The sequence below is a fragment of the Fusarium keratoplasticum genome, chromosome 7 (assembly GCF_025433545.1).
Source record: "Fusarium keratoplasticum isolate Fu6.1 chromosome 7, whole genome shotgun sequence".
In the NCBI taxonomy this organism is placed as follows: Eukaryota; Fungi; Ascomycota; class Sordariomycetes; order Hypocreales; family Nectriaceae; genus Fusarium; species Fusarium keratoplasticum.
The window spans coordinates 198,226-220,172 of NC_070535.1; the positions used below are offsets into that span (position 1 = coordinate 198,226).

Genomic DNA, 21,947 nt, shown 5'->3' on the forward strand with positions numbered 1-21,947 from the left:
TCAATGACGTCTTCAAGAGAGCTTATCGGCCACAATATAGGTGAGCACGATAAGAACCAAGATCCAACGACAATCATAGCTGTAAGAAAAGAAGTCTCTCCTGGATGAATCGAGTGTCTTATCCACTGTCTGCTAGATATAATTTCCAAATCCAGTGGTGTAGTTATAGATCCTGCAGATGTGGCACCCAGTGTACGTTCGACACAGAGGCGGGGTGAAGCAGCGAGAATGACTGCATTGCTTCACAAGCTTCCTGCTGCTATCTCCTTCCTCAACCAGATCGCAATCTGGGTCTTCTTCGGCAGCCTCTGGGTCTATGTCTGTGATTTCCTAAGCCAGCGAGCCTTCAAATACAAGAACGATCACGTTGTCAAACTCGATGATCCAGCCTCCGTACTTGCAGATAAGAGCGGCGTCAGGAAACTTGACGCCTTCTTTATAAAGCGGGTTCCAGTTAGAGACCCCAACCGCCGAAGACAAGATTTCAGTAGAGTAGATACTAGACGATCAGGTGTCAATTACCCTAGCACTACTTCTAACAATGAGGCCAAGAAAGATGACACGAATGAGGACTGTGACTCGGGAAGTAAGCTAAAGTGGCTTCCCTTTTGGTCATGGTTGAAACTGGCTTGGAGATGCTTTGCAAGAATAGGGATGATGCTGTGAGATGAGGGCTTATTTATACCCTCTCAGAACCTCTGCACAAGATTGAACCAGTTCTGAGGATTGAGTCTTCTCGACATATACGGCCCGCAGCCAATGGGAACTTTTGTTGCTGCCCCCAACACGTGATGCGAGCTGAATACGGGCTGCATTTATGAGGTGGCTGCCTCTCAATCCTCCGTGTTGGTCGGTCAACAGGTAAATCTATACTTGGCTCAGCACGACAACGTCATGCAACTCCTTCTCGGCATATCATGTCCCCTGTCTTAGGTTGAGGTTTCAAGTATGGTCCATTCAGAGGTCTTGAATTCATCCTTCTGACGAGGCCTAACAAGAACGACCCGGTCGAGGCTTTTGTACTACTACAATTACCTAATTACATATGACTAGCATGGGAAGTAGATATTAAATATTAAGAAATATAGCGGCCTGCCAACGAGAAGGATATACAATACCTGTTATTCTATCTTTATTTCATTTGCATCCTCGAACGGCCATGCTCGAGTAGTTCCACTGCCTTGTCGATCTGACTGTTGGCTTGGTATGCCCCTGCGAGGTTGTTCTGCGACGCCATTGCTGATGGGTGATTCTTCGCCAATGTCTTCTACTGAATCTCCACTACGTGCTCTAGTATTTCTACTGTCTCTCTCGCCAATCCATCTACAAGTAGGCATCGGCATTGGCTCTAAAGCTCCCGTGTGTATGGAGACTAGTTTGACATCTGCGCCCAATCTTTACTTCAAGGAGTGAGTACGAGTTTCTAATGACTCTAGACTAAACTTTACTCATTAGGCGTACGACGTTAGCTTTTAGGACCAGCATGATTGATGTGATAATGTGTGATTAAACAACGCCATGTTCTGATCTTGGGGAACTTTATGGAGAGCTCAATGCTCCGCATAGCTTCTCGAGCCAGCAGCATCTATCCACAGGAGGGGGTGCATTAACTTCTACCAACATTCATTTTCAAGAAAGATGCTAAGGTATAAAAGTCTCAGGCTGGTGTAAGAAAACATACTCCTTGGACCACATAGTGATAAGGGAGTACGTTAATCACAACGATGGGAACTCCGTTCTGTTCAGTGAGTCTCATTTGGAAGGATCAGCGTACCCAGTCTTCCTTGACGCTTGGATCACAGCTTCGGCAATGTTGTCATCCAGGGGTAGCAAAGGCCTCGTAATTTCTACGGCAGTTCATGTGGCTTTCTTTTATGGTTTGAAGGGGTCATAAAAGTTAGACAAGGTAAGTTCGGGATTGTCCGGAATACGGAGCCCGCGGGTATGCTCGCATGGAGCTCTTGATTAGAGTTTAATCTAGCTCGGCAAGTTAAGAAGATTTCCGAGGACAGGTCAGTCTATACGAGTATGTAATTTTAAAATCCCCGGTTGGCGTTCGGCACATTCAGGGAAGGGCTTTGTTGTCAACACAGAGGCTTGAATGGTCCAGAACATACCTCAAAGGCTATGCCTAGCAATCAGTCCTATATTATATCCTTAGAGCCACTCTTTAGCAGATGACACGCAAATCCGTAAATCATCCACTTTCTCTTTTGGCTAAACAAGATGAGAGCAGTTGCTATCATTCTGGCCCTGTCCACCACCTTAGAGACCATCCTCGCAGTCCCTAGCGTTGGGAAATCACTACACTCCTACAACCATGCCCCGCTTAAGCCAAGAGGTGTTCGCCCCATAAAGCAGGTTATCACGAACCATAATGATGATCCTTCCTCGCAAAGCTACACCCTCCGGGCCAGAGTCGGCACTCCACCCCAAGATCTTACCCTAGCATTGGAATTGTCTCAGTCAGATACCTGTAGGTCACCCACTGTCAGAATGAACGAAAGGATCACTCACTTGTTTAGGGTTTACAACTGGCTGCCCCAACGAAGACCCGTCATGCAAGGACTTGTACTTGAAAACCAAGCAATCAAAGACACTCAGTCGTGCGCTTGGCACCGCCAAAGTTAGCTACGGTGACCCAACGACAATTCCTCCCAGTAACGATACCATTGACCTTGCAATTCATCAAGATGTGATTAGCATAGCTGGGGTCACTATTCCTCACCAACGCTTCGGCCTCAGCTCTCCAGATGTCGGACCTGCTGATGCTGCGGGTTTGATAGGTCTGGGACCTAATCTCAAACTCGGCTACCGTGCTGGCAAGCCGTATAACACGGTTCTTGACAGCCTAGCGGCTAGAGGAGCGATTGCAAGCCGCACTTTTACTCTTCACACAGGAAGCTATGATGATGATCACGGTACGATTTTCCCTCTTCTTCTATCTTAATCACAGGGAGTAAGGCCGACACAACTGGTGTTGACATTGAGAACCAGGCGTCATAATTTGGGGTGGTGCAAACACCGGAGGTTTTCGAGGCAGGCTCGTCAAACGCCCACTTGTGAAGGATGAGCTTGGCACGTTTGGGTAAGTTTATCCCCTTTGAATCCTACAGACTCTCAAAACTTGATCAAGACGGTATGCTCACTTAAACTTGAAGGCCCTCGATTGCCCTAACAGGCTTGGCCCAGAAGTCTTCTCAAGACAAACATTCTTACAAGATCCAGAATAGCGACTCTGTTTTCCTTCTGGACACAGGAAACCAATACTTGCGGCTTCGACATTCATTCGTGGACCCGCTGTTGAAAGATATGGGTGCCGTCAATGATGGCAACGATGCGTACTTTGTTCCCTGTTCCAAGCGCCAGGAACCTGGAAGTTGGGACTTTACCTTTGGAGATATCACTATCAAGGTTCCTTACCGCGAGATCATCACTGAAATCAAAGATGACAGTGGCATGTGCTGGGTAGGAGTATTAGTGACATGGAAGGGACAGCTCGTCTTGGGTCGTAAGTAGCTCAAGCTTGACTTCAGAATATTGCTACTTTGCTAACTTGTAAAACTGTCAGTACCTTTTATTCGGAGTGCATATCTTGCTTTTGATTATGACAACAAAGTTGTTGCCTTGGCTCAGCCAGCCAACTGTCCTGAGCATCTTGTGGCGTTTGGCAAAGGGCGCAATGCCATACCTTCCGACCTATACGGCTGCTAGACAACAAAGCTGTGGCAATTGGACAATGTTTAAACCAATTAAGCTGGCGAAAACATTAACAAGCGCGCAAGAAATGCCGGTCCTACCCACACAAGCAAGTACCTTGTCACTTTAGATATCAGAATCCTACTTCTTTTACTAGCGAAATTGAATAAGTATGGAGTTTACAAGCGTGAATGCCTCGTAAAGTCAAAGCTCCTCTTTCCTCTGCCAAATCAAACCACCAGTAGTAAAAAGAGTAGCAACAGGAATACAAACTTAAGCCAGGCCAGTATTGCAACTACCAATCACACCTCAGACTTCTCAACCGTCTCTTCGTGCTCTTGCTCCTTGATTTTCTCAATGTCGACCTGTATATGAGACTCACGAGGTGTAGCCTCGAAAGAATCTGCCACCTTTCTATACCTATCCACAAAGTTGACACAGAGTGGGTAGGACCAAGCAACCACGAAGAAAGCCAAGGGGACGACCATACTCCTACCCGTGCCAAGACGATCCGCCGCCACGCCTGTCAATGGAGGAACGCAAGCTCCGCCAATGACTGCTCCCACAATAAAGCCGCTACCGCGCTTTGTGTGTCGACCTAGACCCCTCATACCAAGGGCAACAATCGTCGGGAAGCAGATTGATTCGAAGAACAGCACACAGTAGAGCAACGAGATGCCCACATTGCCATGTTCCGCAACAGCAGGTGCAAGAAAAACAATGCACATGGTTAAAAATACAAGGAAGACCTGCCGCGGCTTTACATATTTCATAAGCAAAACGCCAAGGAAACGGCCCACGGTGAATGCCGCTTGCGCCCCGGCGAAAAACTTTGAACCTGTAGAGTCGCTGGTGTTGCTTCGCGTCTCGGTTGCATAATTGATGAACATGCTTGCAATAGCCACCTGGGCACCGCAGTAGCAGAACTGTGCGAAGGCGGCGTGGAACAGTCTGTACTGTTTCACAAATGGCTTCTCATGTGCACTCGAATGCACCTCTTGTGCTTGATGCGCCATATCTTTAATGAAAGGGGGTTTTAGCATTCATTCCGAGTCGAAAGACGGGCACTTCTCACTCACCAGCATCAGTGATCTCAGGAATATTCGAAAAGAGAAACAAGATCGCAAGCAGCAGCACAAAGGCGGCAATAGATAGGTAAACCCACTGCACGTTGGCCAGGGCCGCCTGGTCATCAAAGTTGAACAGGACGTAGGAGCCTAGGACGGGTGCGACGACTGTGCCAATGCCGTTGAACGCCTGAGACAAGTTGATCCGCACTTCTGCAAACTTTGGGGGGCCACAAACTATGACCAGTCAGGACATAAAGAGCCACATGCATTGGTGACTTCGTCTTACCAGTGATGTAAGGATTGGCCGCCGTTTCGAGAGAGCCCAAGCCATTGCCAATGATAAAGATGGCCATACAAAAACCGGCGAAGGATTTTGCCTTGATGCAAGGAATCGCGATCAGAGCGCCGACTGCGTAAAGGCAGAGTCCCCAGATAAACACGGCCTTGTACGAGTAGTGTCGCAAGATCCACGCCGCGTGTCCGAGAGACGCCAGTGGGTAGGCACTTTGTATTATGGTAAGAACATGTAAAGTGTACAGAAATGCAGCTCAACTCACCCAAAGTAAGCGGCCTGTAGACCAGCGGATCGTGCTCGAGTAATATTGAGAGTGACTTGAAAATGCTTGTTCAATGTATCCAAGAGGCCATAGCTAAAGCCCCAAAGAAAAAAAAGCGTCGTGACGAGTGCAATGGGCCAGATTGACTGGCGCGTGGTGAGATCTGCCGCCTTGGTAACGCGGTCATCGGAGACCTTGAGAGAGCGCCTCTTGAGAAAGGCCTTTACGCCCATGTTGTTCGGCCAGAGATCGCTTTTTAGCTGTTGGAACAAAGTGTATGGTAATGATGGATGTTTGGAATAAAGAGTAGCATGACTTGAGATCAGAGATCTGGTGTTCTTATAGTCGGCCTTGTCGTGTTGCCCTCCACACATCGATTAGGGGGGATACAGACCCCATAGGCTTCCCCATGGGGAAGAACGGGATATTCTGTCCAACAGGGTAATTTCCCCCCCTTGGAGAAATTTAGAGTGAAAACACCCGACGGTTTATTTACCCCTGCCCGGAACAACTTGGAAGTGACTGACTCGGGGTGGGTTGTTTTCATGACGCTCTTGCCTGACACGACCTTACCCAGAAGACAATAGCTTGGCTTACCCCGCGTTTCTCTGCTTGGCTTTCGGGGGCGGGGGCGGATAGTCTGGGGAGAATCGGCCGATTCTAATCAACCGTCCCCTGCATAATCTCATCTACTTCGCGATGGCGCGCGCTGAGAAGGGATACTTTGAGAAACAAGTTAACGGGGGGGAGAAATAATACCTCTAAAGCAAAATATCTAATATTTAAGCTTTGTATCTAATAGCCTCGAGTCAGCCTTTTATTTTCTTGTCTGCATGGCATTAGTCCCTTAAAGAATGTCATCATAAAGAGAAATAGTATAAGAGATTATATGAGATTTACAATCCCAAGCTCGAGCATTTCTGCGAGCGCTCGTATCAAAGTCTCACCAAAATTAAAGAAAGAGGCGTCGGGTAATAGGGAAATTTTACGTTAACCAAGCCGACATGGGAGAATCGATTGGATTGATCAACAAGATTCCTCTCGTATCTTCGCACACCATCTTCCTCTTAATTTACCCGTGGCGCGATGGGATGGGTCTAAAGAGGCATTGACTTGGTTAGGAAACGATTAACAAACATGTTTTCCTATAAAGCTCCTGAAGCTAAGAGGACCTGTAGACTCCATGATTGATCACATTAACTTCTTTCATCATTGCTTTATCACAACCATGAAGAATCTAGCATCCTCGTTCTGGGCAGCTGTGTGTTTAATCCCTCTTTTTGGGGGGGTTGATGCGAGGTCCATTTGGTCCTCATCGCCTGGAACATTTGGGGTCGACGACAGTTACATCCTCAAGTCCGGCTATCCAGTCGGTAATGGGGTCCTCGCAGGTATACTCTCTCGTTCGACAAGGTGATTGCTTCCAAAACTCTGAAAACTGGCTAACATGACCTCCGGCAGGCACGCACTTCGGAGAGCCTGGTCACGAAAAGATTGTTTTCAATGTTGACTCTTTATGGTCTGGCGGCCCATTTGAAAACTCGGTATGGAAACGTGGCTGCATGGTGGCGAAAGCTTCGAAACGTTTGAGTTACTGACAGATGGACCATTAGGCCTACACTGGAGGCAATCCAACAAGCAACAAGTCAATTGCTCTTCCCGGAATTCGCGAGTATATTTTCGACCAAGGAACTGGGAGTAAGTCCTGCTCCCACCCCAATTTCCCCACTCCCCGATGTTGTGAAAACCTGTTTCTGACCAAGATGTTCCAGATGTCTCGGCTCTCCTTGGCAGCAACAGCAACTACGGCTCATATCGTGTCTTGGGCAACCTCAGTATAATCATCGGCCACGCTACTGGTTACACGAACTACACGCGATCTTTGGACCTATCCACCGGCGTTCATACCACCACGTACCTAGTGAACAGCGTCAATTATACGACAACCCTGTTTTGCTCCAATCCGGCCGGTGCATGCGTCTACCGTGTAACATCTAATCAAGACCTGCCAAACATCAACATTCAGTTCGAAAACTTGGCCGTTTCATCCAGCCTGGCCAATTCGAGCTGTCGCCATCCGTACACTCGATTCAGGGGGGTCACTCGGCTGGAGAACCCAGAGGGAATGATATACGATGCCATTGCGAGATTTGTCGACAATCGCGACGGTGACGGAGTCTCATGTGGAGCCAATGGCTCTTTGACTATAGCCCGATCCCCCGGCTTCAGAACGGTAGACGTTATCATAAGTGCAGGGACCAACTATGACGCTACCAGAGGCAATGCTGAAAATGACTATAGCTTCAGAGGAGATGACCCAGCTGCAGCAGTACAGCGATCGACTTCTTCAGGCGCACAACAGGGCTATGACAAGTTACTGAAAGCGCACATCAAAGACTACCAATCGCTTTTCGGAACCTTCACCTTGACCCTTCCAGATGCTCAAAGGTCAGCGGGTCAGGAGACAGCAGCGTTGATTTCGAGCTATTCCAGCAGTGGCATAGGGGATCCTTATTTGGAGAGTCTCCTTTTCGACTATTCACGATATCTACTCATTGCCTCATCTCGTGAAAACTCGCTACCGGCGAACCTGCAGGGCAAATGGACGGAGCAAATGAACCCTAGCTGGAGCTCTGATTACCATGCAAACATCAACATCCAAATGAACTACTGGGCAGCGGACCAGACCGGCCTTGGAAGGACTTCGGTTGCTCTGTGGAATTATATGAAAAACACTTGGGTACCTCGGGGAACCGAGACGGCCAAGCTTCTCTACAATGCGCCTGGGTGGGTCGTCCACAATGAAATGAACATCTTTGGTCATACAGGTATGAAAAATCAAGCAGGATGGGCCAATTGTGAGTTGCACCAAATCTCTTCCATCTGACACTGGTGACTGACTTCAAGCCTCTAGATCCAGTCGCTGCGGCGTGGATGATGCAACATGTGTGGGACAACTTTGAGTATGGCCGATCACTCACTTGGCTACGCCAGGAAGGCTACCCTTTCCTCAAATCAGTCGCTCAATTCTGGATTTCCCAGCTGCAAGAAGACGATTTCAACCATGACGGCACATTGGTCGTGAATCCCTGCAACAGTCCAGAACATGGTCCAACGTCGTTCGGGTGCACCCACTATCAGCAGCTGATCCATCAAGTCCTTGAAGCTACCTTGAACTCAATCACATACATCGGCGAGAGTGACCAGCATTTCACGTCAGAGCTGAAAGCTGTCTTGAAAAAGCTCGACAAGGGCCTTCATTACACGTCCTGGGGCGGCATCAAAGAATGGAAGTTACCGGATTCTGCTGGCGAGGACACAAAGAACACCCATCGACACCTATCCCACCTCGTCGGCTGGTACCCAGGCTATTCTATCTCGTCTTTCCAGGGCGGTTACTGGAATTCAACAGTTCAGGCAGCTGTAGAAGCCACGCTCAAGGCCCGTGGCAATGGAGTGCAGGACCAGGATACTGGTTGGGGCAAAGCCTGGCGCGTTGCGTGCTGGGCCCGTCTCAACAGCACGAGCCAAGCATACAACGAACTTCGACTACTCATCGACAATAACATCGCACCCAATGGCCTTGATATGTACCAGGGCCAAAAGGCGCCTTTTCAAATCGATGCGAATTTCGGGTTGGGTGGAGCAGTGTTGAGCATGCTCGTGGTTGACCTCCCAAATTCCTACGTCAACGAGGATAAGACACGCACGGTAGTCTTGGGCCCTGCCATTCCGCCCAGATGGGGTGGTGGCAATGTTAAGAACTTGAGGTTGCGAGGCGGATGTGCAGTTGATTTCGAATGGGACTCTGATGGAAAAGTCACCCACGCAACCTTGCATGAAACTGGAAAGCATGTCAAGTTGGTCAATGTGCTTGGCGAAGAGTTAAATGAGTAGTGAGCACTTGGTTAGTATCCATTTGAATTCGAGTTGTTCATCAGGTTGTTATAGCTTCCCTCATTAAGAATGGAACAAAACAACGTGATTTGATCCTATGCAAACGACGGGATAGTACTAGTTGAGCTAATACCAGCGCTCATGACATCGAGATAATTGACCAAGATATCACCATCAGCGTGCAGGTCCTGCTGCACCCAAATAGACTGGATCGCGTCCATGACCCCTCGGACAGTCCTGATACGGGAATCTCTCTGAGTCCTTTCCACTAGGTTGAGAATCGCCACTCTTTGATCATCTCTCCGTGCTTCGCAAGCGAGGATCAACAGGGGGAAAAAGTGCTCACAACCAGAAGTACATATCTTGCTGGGCCCAGAGAACCCCGTTTCTATCAGAGCATCCAGATTCGCCGGTGGTTCCCAAGGGCTTTGCGAAGCCCTCGCGAGATATATTCGCGTTGCCACTTGGTATAACTCAACAGCAAAAGTGGCGTCATCACTTAGTTTCGCCGATGTTGATGTGACGGAGACCGTATCTATTCTGCTCTCTAGTTCCTTGAGGCGGCGGATATAGTCCTCATGGCGGCTTCGAGGGTCTCGTGGATCAACTAGTGTCTCGCATACCTCAGAAAGCAGGGTTAATATGGCATAGGTAGGGTTGGGAGAAGGAAGTGTCTGTTGGTAGAGACTTCAGTGAGGGATCTATAAAGCGAGATGCGTTCACGTATACATACCGGTCTGTATCGCGATAGCTGTAGATACTGATCACCAGGGGGGCCACCTCTCGTGTTTGAACGACTCTGGATTAATGACTGGTGGCGCCAATGATGCACAGCAAATCTGGAAAGTACTCCGTGGTAGTAGACCCAGTCAAGCAGATGCCGGGTGTCGCTTTCATGTGAAACATTCTCGAGTTGAGCGGCACGGATTGTGTCCATGGCTCCCCATATATGCCATAGCCACTCACCCGAGCTGTCCGATGGGAGGAGGGTCTATAAACTCGAGTTAGGGGTTGGTGCTGACTTTTTCTTAGAGTGTCAATACCTCGAAAGCCCCAAGAAGCATAGAGGCGGCCACGTGTTGGGCAGCTCTCGCCGTCGTCATCGGTCCCTCCTTTAGGGAGACTGACAAATATTGAACGGCCTGTATTTTGAGCGTCATGGCCTCTTTGTTAGGCCCCTGACTATGGAACGAGGAATAGGCCAGTAGGGCGTAAAGAAGGGCGAGGCCTGATGAGGTATCGGCTGCCATTGTCATGGTCATAAGAGCATCTCGGATCTGCCCAGTCGTTGCACCAAAGGTGACGAGGGAGCGATACGCTGTGTCTTGAACTGTAACAAGAGTCAGCCGTAGCAAAATCGGTTAAAATAATCCCACTTACAGTATTGCAACAGACACGTATGCTCTGCTTGTACCTGCGGCCGGTTCGGCAGAATTGGAGAGAAAGTGACCAAGCGATCGAGATACATGCGCGAGGTCCGATGACCATATAGTTCCATGTCGTTGAAGGTCGTGTTGATCAAGAAGAGAGTACTCGGTCTTACGCTCAACTCCTTTGTTGGTATGCCCAGTGGGTTTACAACCATTGCACGTCTATTGTCATCGTCTCTGGGCCACGAAAGGCGTGGCTCATATCCTTGACAATGGATCTGGGATTGGGCGCACTTGCCACACGTAGGCAAGCCTCCATCACACCTAATCTTACGCGCTAATGCAGTCTGGTTAGAGCAAATATGTCTTCAGCATTCATGGTTGCTACTGACCTGCGCAATTCCAGCAGCCCTTTCGAGATTTCATAGTAGCGATGGTCAAGTGGTTATTTTGGAGCCAGAATGGAGGCGTCGGAATGCCGGAAATCAACTGATGAGTCCCAACCGGTCAAAGTTGCTCTTGGTGGAGATGTGAGATGAGTGTATGCAACATAGAACCTGGAGTAAGCACTAACCTGTTTCAAGACAGATATGAAGTCAACGGTCGATGAGTGGCTAACCTTGATTGGTCTGTCATCATTTGACCCACAGGAAACAACTTTGACCGAGGCCAAGCCTCGACTTGAGCCTCTTCACGCAATGAGACTCACTCACTCACAGTCTGCGTCGTCATGCCTTCCTAGGAGATCCGCGTCCCTGGCATCATTTTGTGATCAAACTACGCGGCCTTGCTTAGATTGAATTATAAATCAATGACTGATCTGAGTCCAGTGGTAGTTGTGTGCTGCCTTGACATGTATATAAACTAACCTAGCTGCCAACCTCAGTATACGATATTAAACACAGCATCACACAATCCACACTACATCATCAATTCTTCTATCTTCCTAACAGTTCCCACCAACTCATTCTCTCATCCACAAACCCTATCCACCATGACTACCTACCTCATCACACAAGCAACCGGCCAGCAAAGCCAGTGGGTCATCAGGCACCTCCTCGAAGCTGGCGCCAAGATCCATGCCGTCGTCCGCGATCTGCAAAAGGTCCCATCAGTCTTGAAAGAGCCAGGTATTACTCTCTTCCAAGGAGAGAGCAAGAACTTGGACGATGTACTGGCAGCAGCCCAAGGTTGCCAGGGAGCTTTCCTCAATACCGTCCCCTTTCCCGGCTTGGAGGCTCTCCAAGCCAAAACCATCGTCCAGGCCTGCGAAAAGGCCGGAGTTGAGAACATTGTTGCAGCAACCACCTTTTGCACGGGAAACAAAGACATGTGGGACAACGATGAAACCAAGGAAATTCAACTGGATGGGTACTTTTCGTCCAAAGCAGAGGTCGAGGACATTGTACGCTCCGGCAAATTCAAGGCCTATACCATCCTTCGACCTGCAGTTCTTCATCACGACTTTTTCATGCCAGGTGCTCTGGGAAACTTTCCTCGGCTCCCGACTCACGGAGAGTTGGATGACCTTCTCGTCCAGGGCGCGAGGGTGCCTTACACGGATGCGTACGACCTCGGGAAATACGCAGCGGCAGCTCTGCAAGATCCTGCTAGATTTGCGGGACACGAGATTGACCTTGGCAATGAGCTCCTTACATTCGAAGAAGTAAGGGATGTCCTTGTAAACGTCAGTGGCAGAGAGGTCCGTGTGGTCAAACGTACCCCAGAGGAGTTGGAGAAGCTGGGTGCCAGCGTCTTTGGACAGAAATTCCAGCTTTTCTCAAACATCAAGGATCTGACATGGACGCCCGCCCATGCTAAGAAGGTCCAAGAAGAGTACGGCATTCCCTTTACGCCGCTTCAAGCATCAGTGCAGAGGGATAAGGTTCGTTTGTTGGAATGTTTGCCAGCCAAGCAGTAAGAGTAATGCTTCTTGGCGAAAGCCACGACAGATTGGAATGGCTTTCATTGATGAAAGGTCATGGCATGGATAGGTCAGATAGCAATACAACAGGAGATCAACCGCGACCTTGCATGCAGATTTCCCAACATATGCTGTGTTTATGTGAGGCGGCAATGACAAGGCCTTCAGACGACCAAAAACCCTTTACTGCATTTTATTGCACCTCGCCGCCGATTGATGAGAGCCGTATTCCTCCTGACCATTGGCCGTCAATACCAACGTTTAATTGTTGATTCATTTGTGGAAACTCGTAGTGACTTTCTCTGAGATTGTTCCCTCTTTATGTCACCAGGTTGCAATTTGAGTCCTTGATGTTATTGCGGAGATCATTGATTGTGGACGGTTTAATGCCTCCCCCCCTTCTTTTTCTTTTTTACCTTTTTTTTACTGTAGAATTTCTAGTCTCTGTCTCAAGATTCTTTGACATGAATGGCTTCCTATTCTTCATCATTGATGAACCAAGCAAAGCCTGCCGTGGTTACCCTGTAGCGAGGAACTCAAAAGTTTGGACAGTTCCCAGATCGACGGAGAAAATCCGGTCAGAACTGCGGATCCCTCAAGACCTAGTCTGCGCCTCTTGACTGGCTCTGCGTTATAAGCGCTAGCCTACTTACTCGCTCTGGGTTGGCTTCGCTTGCAGTCAGCCAATACAAACACGAATCGATGTTTTAGGACCCGCAGTTCATACCGGATCTGCTGACTTTGGCATGGAGCATGGGCACGACGCGTCATAAACGCGGCTCGTTCCACTTCGCCCCGACACGCGACGCGAGGGACGGATTAAGACACGTCCTTTTTCATCATTTTCAGCGTCAGCGTCATCAGCCGTGAGAGAGACCATGTCTTGACAAGAGTCAATCTTTCTCAAGCTTCAACATGTTAAACCCTTCATCCTCCTGTTCTGTTGTTACTTTGCTCAGCGCAGCTCTGTCTTCCTTATGAGGTCCGGCGTAACTTTCGCAATTTGATCGGATGAATAGATCCGGTAAAGCATAAATACCAAAACCAGTCGCCTTTCCTTTGTAAATTGCCGTCAATTATTCACAGGTCCAGAGTTTTTCGGAATAAAATTCTCACACTTGTCAATGGGAAGAGAAATGACCATAATGTGGCAGTGTTCTACCTCAGGGTTGGGCTATATAGAAGTCTGGACTTCTAGGGTTCATATCATGTCCCGGGCTACTTATCCGGGGTCATGGACGTCCCCGAGGGCTGCCACAGCCTTCTCCAGTAAGTATCGCTTCCTCAACTTATCATGCTAGTTGACCTCCTTTGTTTCAGCGTCCGTCTTGTAGCTGGCAAACTGGCGGACGCTGACTTTCTTCATAAACAGTTCATCAAGCTCTTCGTAGCTGCGATGGGCAGTTTCGGGCTGATAGAACCAGAGATAGACTAGACAAAGCACTCCAAGACCACCAAACAGAAACGCAGTCTTAGCACCGAGGTTGGCCTGATCGGGGTTGAACATGTAAGGGATGACAAAGGCCCATACGCAGTAGATGGTATATTGAAGGGCAATGCCGATCGAGATAGTCTTGACGCGGAGGCGCGAGGTGGCGACTTCACACAGAAGGGTATAAGCAGTCGCACCAATTGAGATGTTGTAGAAGAAGTTGTAGGCGACGATCAGGGCGACAGAACCCTTGATGGAGCCTGGACTACCCTCGGTGGCCAGTCCAGCAGCAACAAGTAGAATGACTGTGACCGAAAACGTGCCCCAGAAGGTCAATGGTCGACGGCCGACGCGATCTACCAGGAACCAAGAGCAGATATTCCCGGCCATGGAAAGTCCATGCTGGGCTATCTGCAGCTTGAAGCTAGCTGCCGTGCTATACCCCGCTAGCTGGATGTAATAGGTTCCATAGGAAGCGACGAAGTATACACCACCCAGTGCTTGAATAGCCAGGGGCATGATGGAGATGATGGTACGGCGTAGGTTCGAACGGCGGAAACAGTCAAGATAGGTGGCCCCGGCTGCTTCCTCTCTAGCCTTGTCAAGCGTTGTCTGAATCTGGGAGATTTGCATGTCCAGTTTGGCCCCAGAATATCCGAGCCGGCGCAGGGCTTGCGTTGCCTTGTCTACCTTGCCTACACTCAATAGCCAGACAGGGGACTCGGGCATGAAAGGGGCGGGGATGATGCAGATTCCAGCGAATCCGAATTGAGAACAGAATATGGCTCGATATGCCCAGGGTGACTCGGTAGCTCCAGTGTTGTCAACGATGATGGCCGCTGTCAAGGGGCCGATAGTCATCATCAGCGCCGTGAGACATGTGAATAAGCCACGAATGGCCATGGGGGTGACCTGGTTGATAGCCAAGTATCAGTAAATAGCGACATACATGATGAGAGGTATGGCGCTTATGGACAAAGCTTGGAAGCGTACCTCGCCAACGTAAGTGACAGCAACAGACAAGATTACACCAGCCAGGAACCCGTTGAGGAATTTTCCACCAAAGAACGTAGCCGGGGTAGTTGCAATGAACTCGATAGCGATTGCGACGAACGACAGGGCGATGGAGACAAGGAGGATCGGCTTTCGTCCAAACTTGTCAGCAAGATAGCCAGCAGAGAAGGTTCCAATGACCGAGCTAGCAACAGGTCCGCCATAAAAAGCAGATTGCCAGTCAGCGTCAAGGACATAGGAACCCTCAAACCCGTTCCCAAAGTCCTTGCGGAATTGCGGAATGCTCAGAACCATGCCAGAAGCTTGGTTCTCGAAAGAGACAAGCAGACATGAGATAACAGCGAAGAAGGCCCATGCCGTGTCGAGGGGATGCTTCCGCATGGCTGCAATGGGACCGAGCTCGTGCGCTTCATGGTTGGCAACCCGAGCGAGGTCTTCTGAAGCATCGTGGATGTGCTCGGCACACTTGGCCTCGTCGTTTTTAGACGAGTCCATGGTAGACGAAATGACGTGGCCGGGCAATTGAGGTATAGGAATGAATAAAGAGAATTGTCAGAACTGGATGCCAGAGACTGGGTTGGAAGACGACTCGGTAGACTCCCGGGGCGGACGAAGGGTACTTATATATCGAGATTGACGAGCTGAGAGTATTGCCTGAGACTTGCACCAAGTCTCGAGCCTTGGTCTCCGACAAAGCATGAATCTGGGGACCCCAGAAAGACAAGAGAGTCACCCGATGACGATCCGGGGTTATTACAGGTGGCCAAGGCTCCACCGACTGCAGCGACTGAATCCGCTGTTAGTCCATGGAGGCGGTCCGCAGAGGAGACATCCAACAGTGGCACGGTTCCTCCTGGAACAGACTTGGCCTTGAGCCAATCAGATAATCGAAGGAGGTTTAAGACTAAGTGGGCCGGGGAGTATCGGGGTGGAGAATCCGTTAGCCGGTTCTCTAGCTGCACCGTCGTCGGCTGAGCTGTCATTGGATCGGCACTGACTTGGAAGAGTTGAACCTTGTTCAGTCGTCCTGGGACGAGGAGAAACCACGGGTAAATCCATCGTTCGACTGGATCAGCTGAAGAAGTTCAAGCAACTCCTCCAGGCCAGGCGCGAAATACAAGACTGGAGGCAAAAAGACAAACTGCAATGGAGCCCCTGCTCGCAAACATCCTCTCGCTCGACTCCTCGGGTATACTTCCTGGCACTGGAATGCCACCGTCATCCAAGAGAACCTGGATTCCTTCGCAAGCAGCCTCACTCCCGGTTCCTGCCATGCTACCAGTCCCACAGCAGCACTCTCAGCCTGGCTCGGCGGATGCGCCTGTCTCGAGGGAAGCCGCATCATATGCTCGTCGCCGGGCGGGAACAGCGTGCACAGTCTGTCGAAGCCGAAAGACAAAGTGTGATAACCAACGTCCCATCTGTGGGTTTTGCAAGGCCACAGGTGGCGCTTGCGTGTACCCGGAGGATGCCCCCTCAGACCCATCAAAGCTTGACAGAGGGAGTCTGGCCATTCTGCAGCGGCTTGGGGAGATGGAGCAGAGACTGACCACCTTACTCGATCGCCAAAACCACGTGTCGAGTCCCAACCAGGACCCGACCCGTAGCTGCACAGCGGAACACACTGAGTCACCAACAGTGACCCCGGGATGGGACGCCGGTGTGGATACTCCTGGCCGAGTGGAAGAGACTAGTTATGACCGTCCACCCTCGGGCGACATTGTGACGAGAAGCTCCGAGATGCGAGTCGAGAAGATTCTTCAATGGCTCATATTTTCGGTCAATCACCCGTCTCTCGCTTCTAGCCTCGGTCGCGTGGACACTATTCCCCGAGTCGTGGGGAGTGAAAGCCTGTTTGACCTTGACCCAGAGGTCATTCGAAATCTTGTCGAGAACTTCTTGGTTACTAACCATGTCAAGAACCCCATCTTCAACATCAACGAGCTCTGGGTCTCTGTGAGAAATGTTGCCGAGACCGGGCTTCGATGGGATGGAGAAACATGTCTTGTGGTACGGACTGCACCTCTGCTCAACTCGTGATATTTGCAAATACTACCGTTATAGTTTTTTTTAGACATTTCATACTGACTATTGCAGCTTCTTATCTGCGCCATTAGCGTTTTGTCGTCAAAGGTTGGCGAAGAGCTTCACCCTGGATACTCGAAACACCCAAGTCGCCTCAACCGTGCAGAGTTGTACTTTCAAATGGCTCAACGGCGGATTGGGATGCTTTACCACAGCAATTGCCTTATGGCTGCTCAGTGCAGCTTCTTGACGGCTGTATATTTAATGACAACATTCCGAATCATGGCTGCTTGGAAGGCCTTTTCTCAGGCTGGGTCTCAGTGCGTGGGATTATTGGTTGCTGGTGGTAGCCTCGACGAAGAAGGGCGGGCCAAGTCGCCCGAGATAGAGGGAATGAGTGTCAACGACCAACAAATGGAGGAGAGCCTTTACTGGAGTTGCCTCAAAAGTGAATTGTACGTTTCTCACAACCGCTTCAGTTGATGTTCTAACTTGGGCATCTGCAGGGAATTACGAACAGAGCTTGGCCTTCCAGGGTCCATCCTCAATGACATGCAATACTCACACCTCTATCCGTCTCCTCCGGGTCCCAGTCAGCTGGTAGCTGACAGAATGGGTCCCGAATCCGAACATCTGGAGAAAGGCTGGTTTTTCTACCTGGCCGAGATCGCCCTGCGTCGCATCATGAACGAGGCCCTGTCGGCTCGCTACAGGGTCGGCTCTTGGTACTACACCACTAGCTGGTGGGCCACGTCCGGGGTGGATGGGTTCAGGGGCCACGTGGATGAGTTCAGGGTCAAGTTGAATACATGGCAAGAAATGTTGCCTCCAGTGATGCGTTTCCCCCATGACCCGCTGGAGAATACCGGGGATGCGCTGCGTGGCATCCTTAGAGGTCACTTCATCGACATTCTCGACGTTCTATACTTCCCGGCTGTCCAGGCAGTTGCTTGTAAGGATGTTAGTGAGCTCAACCCCTATGTTCTGGCCACGGCACAGGCAGCTCTGCAGACTGCTACGTATCGTATTGCCATCTGTGAGGAGGGCTTCTGGCACCGCCATCAGGGGACCTGGCTGATGATTAGGACATGCTCTCGTAGCGCGCTGCTGCTGCTTGCCACGGCACTTCGAGCCCAGCAGATGAGTGGCTTGGAAGATCTTCTCCCCAGTGGGTGGAGGGCGTCAGTGGGGAGGGTTATTGCGCTCATTGAGTATTGGCAGGATGAGAGTCCAGACTTGGGCATCTTACTGGGGCGCTTCAGAGAATTAGCCATCAGGGCTAGGGTTGAACCACAGACATTACGTACATGATTTCTTTTGACTGCGTTACCGGATTGACCCATCGGCTGAATGACTCGTGACCCGCGAACTGCTCGTCAAGTTTTGGTCATTTCGGGAATGTTGATGGATTGGGGACAGGGGATAGTGTAGTGGGGAACAGGGGACCGCGATACTCCCCGACAGCGATATTCCCCGATGAGACGATTTTCCAAGGTCACGAGCACTACGAAATGGTGATGTTGGCGTCAAGGAGATTGCTCAGGAAAGGGCCTCAGACTTCCTCCAAGATTCATCATCAATTCCCCTTTTGTGAATCTATGAGGCTTGTCTGAAAGCCATATATGAACTCTGTCACCCTCTCTGTCACTTCCACTACTGGCCAGCCCATTTGAGACCTGACAATCCAGACCAAAGGACTAGTACTATGACGACTTTTACACCGCTCCCCAAGGGCCATGAGGCCTCGCCATCGATTTCTTTCAATCCAGAACACACAATAGCAGACATCAACCCGCTCATTTATGGCGGCTTCACCGAGTGAGTATCTTGAGCCATGTAGAGGTTTCAAACTGACTCTTTAGACATATGGGCCGTTGCATATACGGTGGAATTTATGAGCCAGACAATGGTCACGGCCTTTCGGACAAGAACGGATTACGGACTGATGTCATGGAATGCATCAAGGAACTCCAGGTACCTGTTGTGCGTTACCCTGGGGGCAACTTCTGCGCCACCTACCGCTGGCAAGATGGCATAGGTCCCAAGGACAAGCGTCCCAAGAGGCCAGAGCTTGCCTGGGAGGGAACGGAACCCAACACATTCGGCACCGACGAATTCATGGCTTGGTGTAAGGAAGTGGGAGCGGAGCCCTATCTGTGCTTGAACATGGGAACGGGCACTCTTGAAGATGCTCTTGCGTGGGTTGAATATTGCAACAGTGACAAGGATACATACTTCGCCAACCTGAGACGGCAAAATGGCCACGATGAGCCCTACCGTGTCAAGTACTGGGCCCTTGGTAATGAGATGTGGGGTCCATGGTGAGTTTCACTATGAAGCCGGTACTTTGAAGTGCCTACTCACACGACACAGGCAAGTCGAGCAACACACAAAGGAGGACTACGCCAAGAAGGCTGTCCAATGGGCTCGAGGTATGAGTACGGTTCCTGTCTGAGTCTATCCACTAAAGGTGACTAGCTCTTAAACTACTCGACCCCTCCATTCAATTGATCCTTTGTGGAAAAGACGGATACTCTGATTGGGATCGATATACCCTCCAGCAGTGCGTCCGGTGGGTAGACATGCACTCCATCCATTACTATTCCATGGGCAAGGGGCACTATACCAACATCTCGTCGGTGTACGGCGCTGAGCGAGCCATCCAAGTCTGCTCGTCACTCATCGACCTCGCGAGATGCGAGTTTGATATGTCTCCATACCCAGAAGTCGACCGCATTAACAGCAAGCCTTTGGCGAAGAAGAGACCCACAATATGCTTCGACGAGTGGAATGTTTGGAATCCTGAGCGAGCGCCTGGAAACAAGGGAGCCGAGGAGCAGTACACTTTGAGCGATGGCTTGGCAGTGGCCATCTGGCTCAACGTCTTTATCCGCAACTGTAAAGAACTTGGTATGGCCACAATTGCCCAGAGTGTTAACGTCATTGCGCCACTCATGACAACCCCCCAGGGAGTTTGGAAGCAGACAACATACTTCCCTCTTCTGCTGTTCTCCAGATACATGCGCGGCAAGTCTGTCGCAGTTCATGTTCGGTCAGGGACGTATGAGGGGCCAACATGGCCCGAGTGGATTCAGAGCACTTGCGTAGTGCCCAAGCTTGATGCCAGCGCGGCCGTTGACTATGACGGATGGATGAATGTTGCTGTTGTCAACTCGCATGAGGAGCAGACCCTATCAACAAAAATTGATGGCATCAAGGCTGGCACAGAGGTCCAGGTCTTCACCGTTGGCGGAGAGAGGTACCGTGTCTCTGACGTCAATTCTACGGACGACGAGAGAATCGGTATCTGCGAGACAACGTGGACTTCTGGAGAATCATTTAAATTTGAGCGGTTGAGCTTCACTCTTTTGCGATGGAAGCTATGAAAAGCTCGCTAGCGCCTGTCGATGGGACTTGTGGAGCTATTGTGGACTTGTTATTGGAGACAATAATAATGTCCTCGAATACACCTCATGCCGCATAGCACTACCGGATCCTACATACTACTATCGGACCCCAGCGCTGTATACCAAAACAAACCCTCCATTCCGTGACAATGTTTTAGTTATGATGGCCATGTGGAAAATTGTGTTCTTGGTATTGTGATGTTGAGTTGAAGGCTGCGAAGAAAATCCGATAAAATTACAACCAGAGGAGAAAATACTTGATGACACCAGAGGATTCGAAATCAATATGATTGGCCGAGGCTCTGGGCTTCAACCTTTATCCCTCGCCCTTCTGTGGTTAAAAGTGCGGTGTGTTCTACCAGCCCCCCTGAAGCATTCTGACAGGGTGAGACCTCAAATGCAGCCCTAGCATTTCCAACTGACGCACTCCCTACTGTCGTCCAACCAGAAGAGCTGTATACACACCTGCGGGACTGTGACGCTCCATGCTGACGGCAGCTTGATGCGACCTAATGCGACCAATCAACCAGCCACCCTAACGAAAGAGCCTTAGCTCACGCAGCATTAACCAGCCTTTAAGAGAGCTAGTGTTACAAACCAAAATAAGGCGACGGTCGGACCATGCGGCATCTCAAACTGTTGCTCTTTGCGACCGTTCTTTTTCAAACCGGCTCAACATGCTCAATCGTTCTGCTTGCCAGACGTAAACGGTAGTGATGATTGATCAGGCCACTTTCAAACCAATCCTCGGCTATTTATTACACCGTAGCCGCCTGTCACACGATATGTCAAGGTGAAAACCATTGGACGCATTCTTGGCCCCCAACATTGGATGCCGTGTCTTTGCTTGCACAACACCTCCAGGGGCCAGGGGTAGAGCAGGTGCTGCGTCATGCTCTCTTGTAAGCGAGCTGCCTGGGGCAAGGATTACAAGACCCATGTTGCCGAGCCGAGCTCAGGTGGTTGAGCGAGCTTCATCAACTAGCTCGAGGCTGAAGGGCTCGAGCGCGTTAGATAACCAGATGAGCCACTCAGAGCCCCTCTACTTTTTTAATACGAACTTTCTCGTGACTTGTAATACTATCCAAAATTGTAGACCATCTACCTGTTGCAGCCTGCCCGCCCATGATCTTGGTGGTCTGGGGTACGAGATGACGGGGCCATTATTCCAAGTGGACTGAGCTGCATGTGCTTATGCAGCACCTTGTATCATGTTTGTCTTGGCCCTCTCAAATTTGCATATTGCCAACTCGTTGTAGGTGTCCAGGTGATGCCCCTCGTTTTTGCGGTCCTTGGTAATGGTCACAAGTCAAGGGTCGAACGTCGACTTCATTGCCATGTCTCAGAATGAAGATGAGGACGTGTGGACATGAGGGCATTTAGTTCCAAGCAAATGTGTGACCGCTTATATAATCATATCAATATTCTTCCAACGGCATTGCCAGGGACAAGTTGGAGCGATACGGCCAAAGATAGAAGCTGCTCGGAGAAGGACTCAAACACGCCAGGAAATTCGCCAAAGGAGAGAATACCGATCTCAAAATTGGCATAA

At 50.0% G+C, this 21,947-nt stretch overlaps 6 protein-coding genes and 1 pseudogene across 7 annotated transcripts, besides 1 other annotated feature; 4 read left to right on the forward strand and 3 right to left on the reverse strand.

Annotated features, from left to right (window-relative positions):
• Window positions 1–2,238: 2,238 nt before the first annotated feature.
• Window positions 2,239–3,519, forward strand: NCS57_00919300 (annotated as a pseudogene). The gene is made up of 4 exons: window positions 2,239–2,476; window positions 2,526–2,921; window positions 2,998–3,088; window positions 3,162–3,519.
• Window positions 2,239–3,519: a sequence feature.
• A 482-nt stretch (window positions 3,520–4,001) lies between these two features.
• NCS57_00919400 (uncharacterized protein) lies at window positions 4,002–5,559 on the reverse strand (the record flags this gene model as incomplete). Its single annotated transcript, XM_053058976.1, has 4 exons — window positions 4,002–4,717; window positions 4,779–5,003; window positions 5,056–5,273; window positions 5,327–5,559. The coding sequence occupies 4 exons, from the start codon at window positions 5,557–5,559 to the stop codon at window positions 4,002–4,004; spliced, it is 1,392 nt and encodes a 463-aa protein (XP_052911047.1).
• Window positions 5,560–6,554: 995 nt separating this feature from the next.
• Window positions 6,555–9,223, forward strand: NCS57_00919500 (Glyco-hyd-65N-2 domain-containing protein; the record flags this gene model as incomplete). The annotated part of the gene is made up of 5 exons (XM_053058977.1): window positions 6,555–6,717; window positions 6,788–6,870; window positions 6,940–7,024; window positions 7,099–8,184; window positions 8,241–9,223. 5 exons carry the CDS (start codon window positions 6,555–6,557, stop codon window positions 9,221–9,223), a joined length of 2,400 nt encoding a protein of 799 aa, XP_052911048.1.
• Window positions 9,224–9,318: 95 nt separating this feature from the next.
• On the reverse strand, window positions 9,319–11,019 carry NCS57_00919600 (Zn(2)-C6 fungal-type domain-containing protein; the record flags this gene model as incomplete). Its single annotated transcript, XM_053058978.1, has 5 exons — window positions 9,319–9,897; window positions 9,957–10,214; window positions 10,267–10,553; window positions 10,604–10,930; window positions 10,986–11,019. The coding sequence occupies 5 exons, from the start codon at window positions 11,017–11,019 to the stop codon at window positions 9,319–9,321; spliced, it is 1,485 nt and encodes a 494-aa protein (XP_052911049.1).
• Window positions 11,020–11,587: 568 nt separating this feature from the next.
• Window positions 11,588–12,514, forward strand: NCS57_00919700 (NmrA domain-containing protein; the record flags this gene model as incomplete). The annotated part of the gene is made up of 1 exon (XM_053058979.1): window positions 11,588–12,514. One exon carries the CDS (start codon window positions 11,588–11,590, stop codon window positions 12,512–12,514), a length of 927 nt encoding a protein of 308 aa, XP_052911050.1.
• Window positions 12,515–13,814: 1,300 nt separating this feature from the next.
• On the reverse strand, window positions 13,815–15,458 carry NCS57_00919800 (MFS domain-containing protein; the record flags this gene model as incomplete). The annotated part of the gene is made up of 2 exons (XM_053058980.1): window positions 13,815–14,861; window positions 14,943–15,458. 2 exons carry the CDS (start codon window positions 15,456–15,458, stop codon window positions 13,815–13,817), a joined length of 1,563 nt encoding a protein of 520 aa, XP_052911051.1.
• A 651-nt stretch (window positions 15,459–16,109) lies between these two features.
• Window positions 16,110–20,374, forward strand: NCS57_00919900 (Zn(2)-C6 fungal-type domain-containing protein; the record flags this gene model as incomplete). The annotated part of the gene is made up of 7 exons (XM_053058981.1): window positions 16,110–16,973; window positions 17,061–17,443; window positions 17,495–18,156; window positions 18,677–18,806; window positions 18,851–19,309; window positions 19,362–19,420; window positions 19,467–20,374. 7 exons carry the CDS (start codon window positions 16,110–16,112, stop codon window positions 20,372–20,374), a joined length of 3,465 nt encoding a protein of 1,154 aa, XP_052911052.1.
• Between the last annotated feature and the right edge of the window lie 1,573 nt (window positions 20,375–21,947).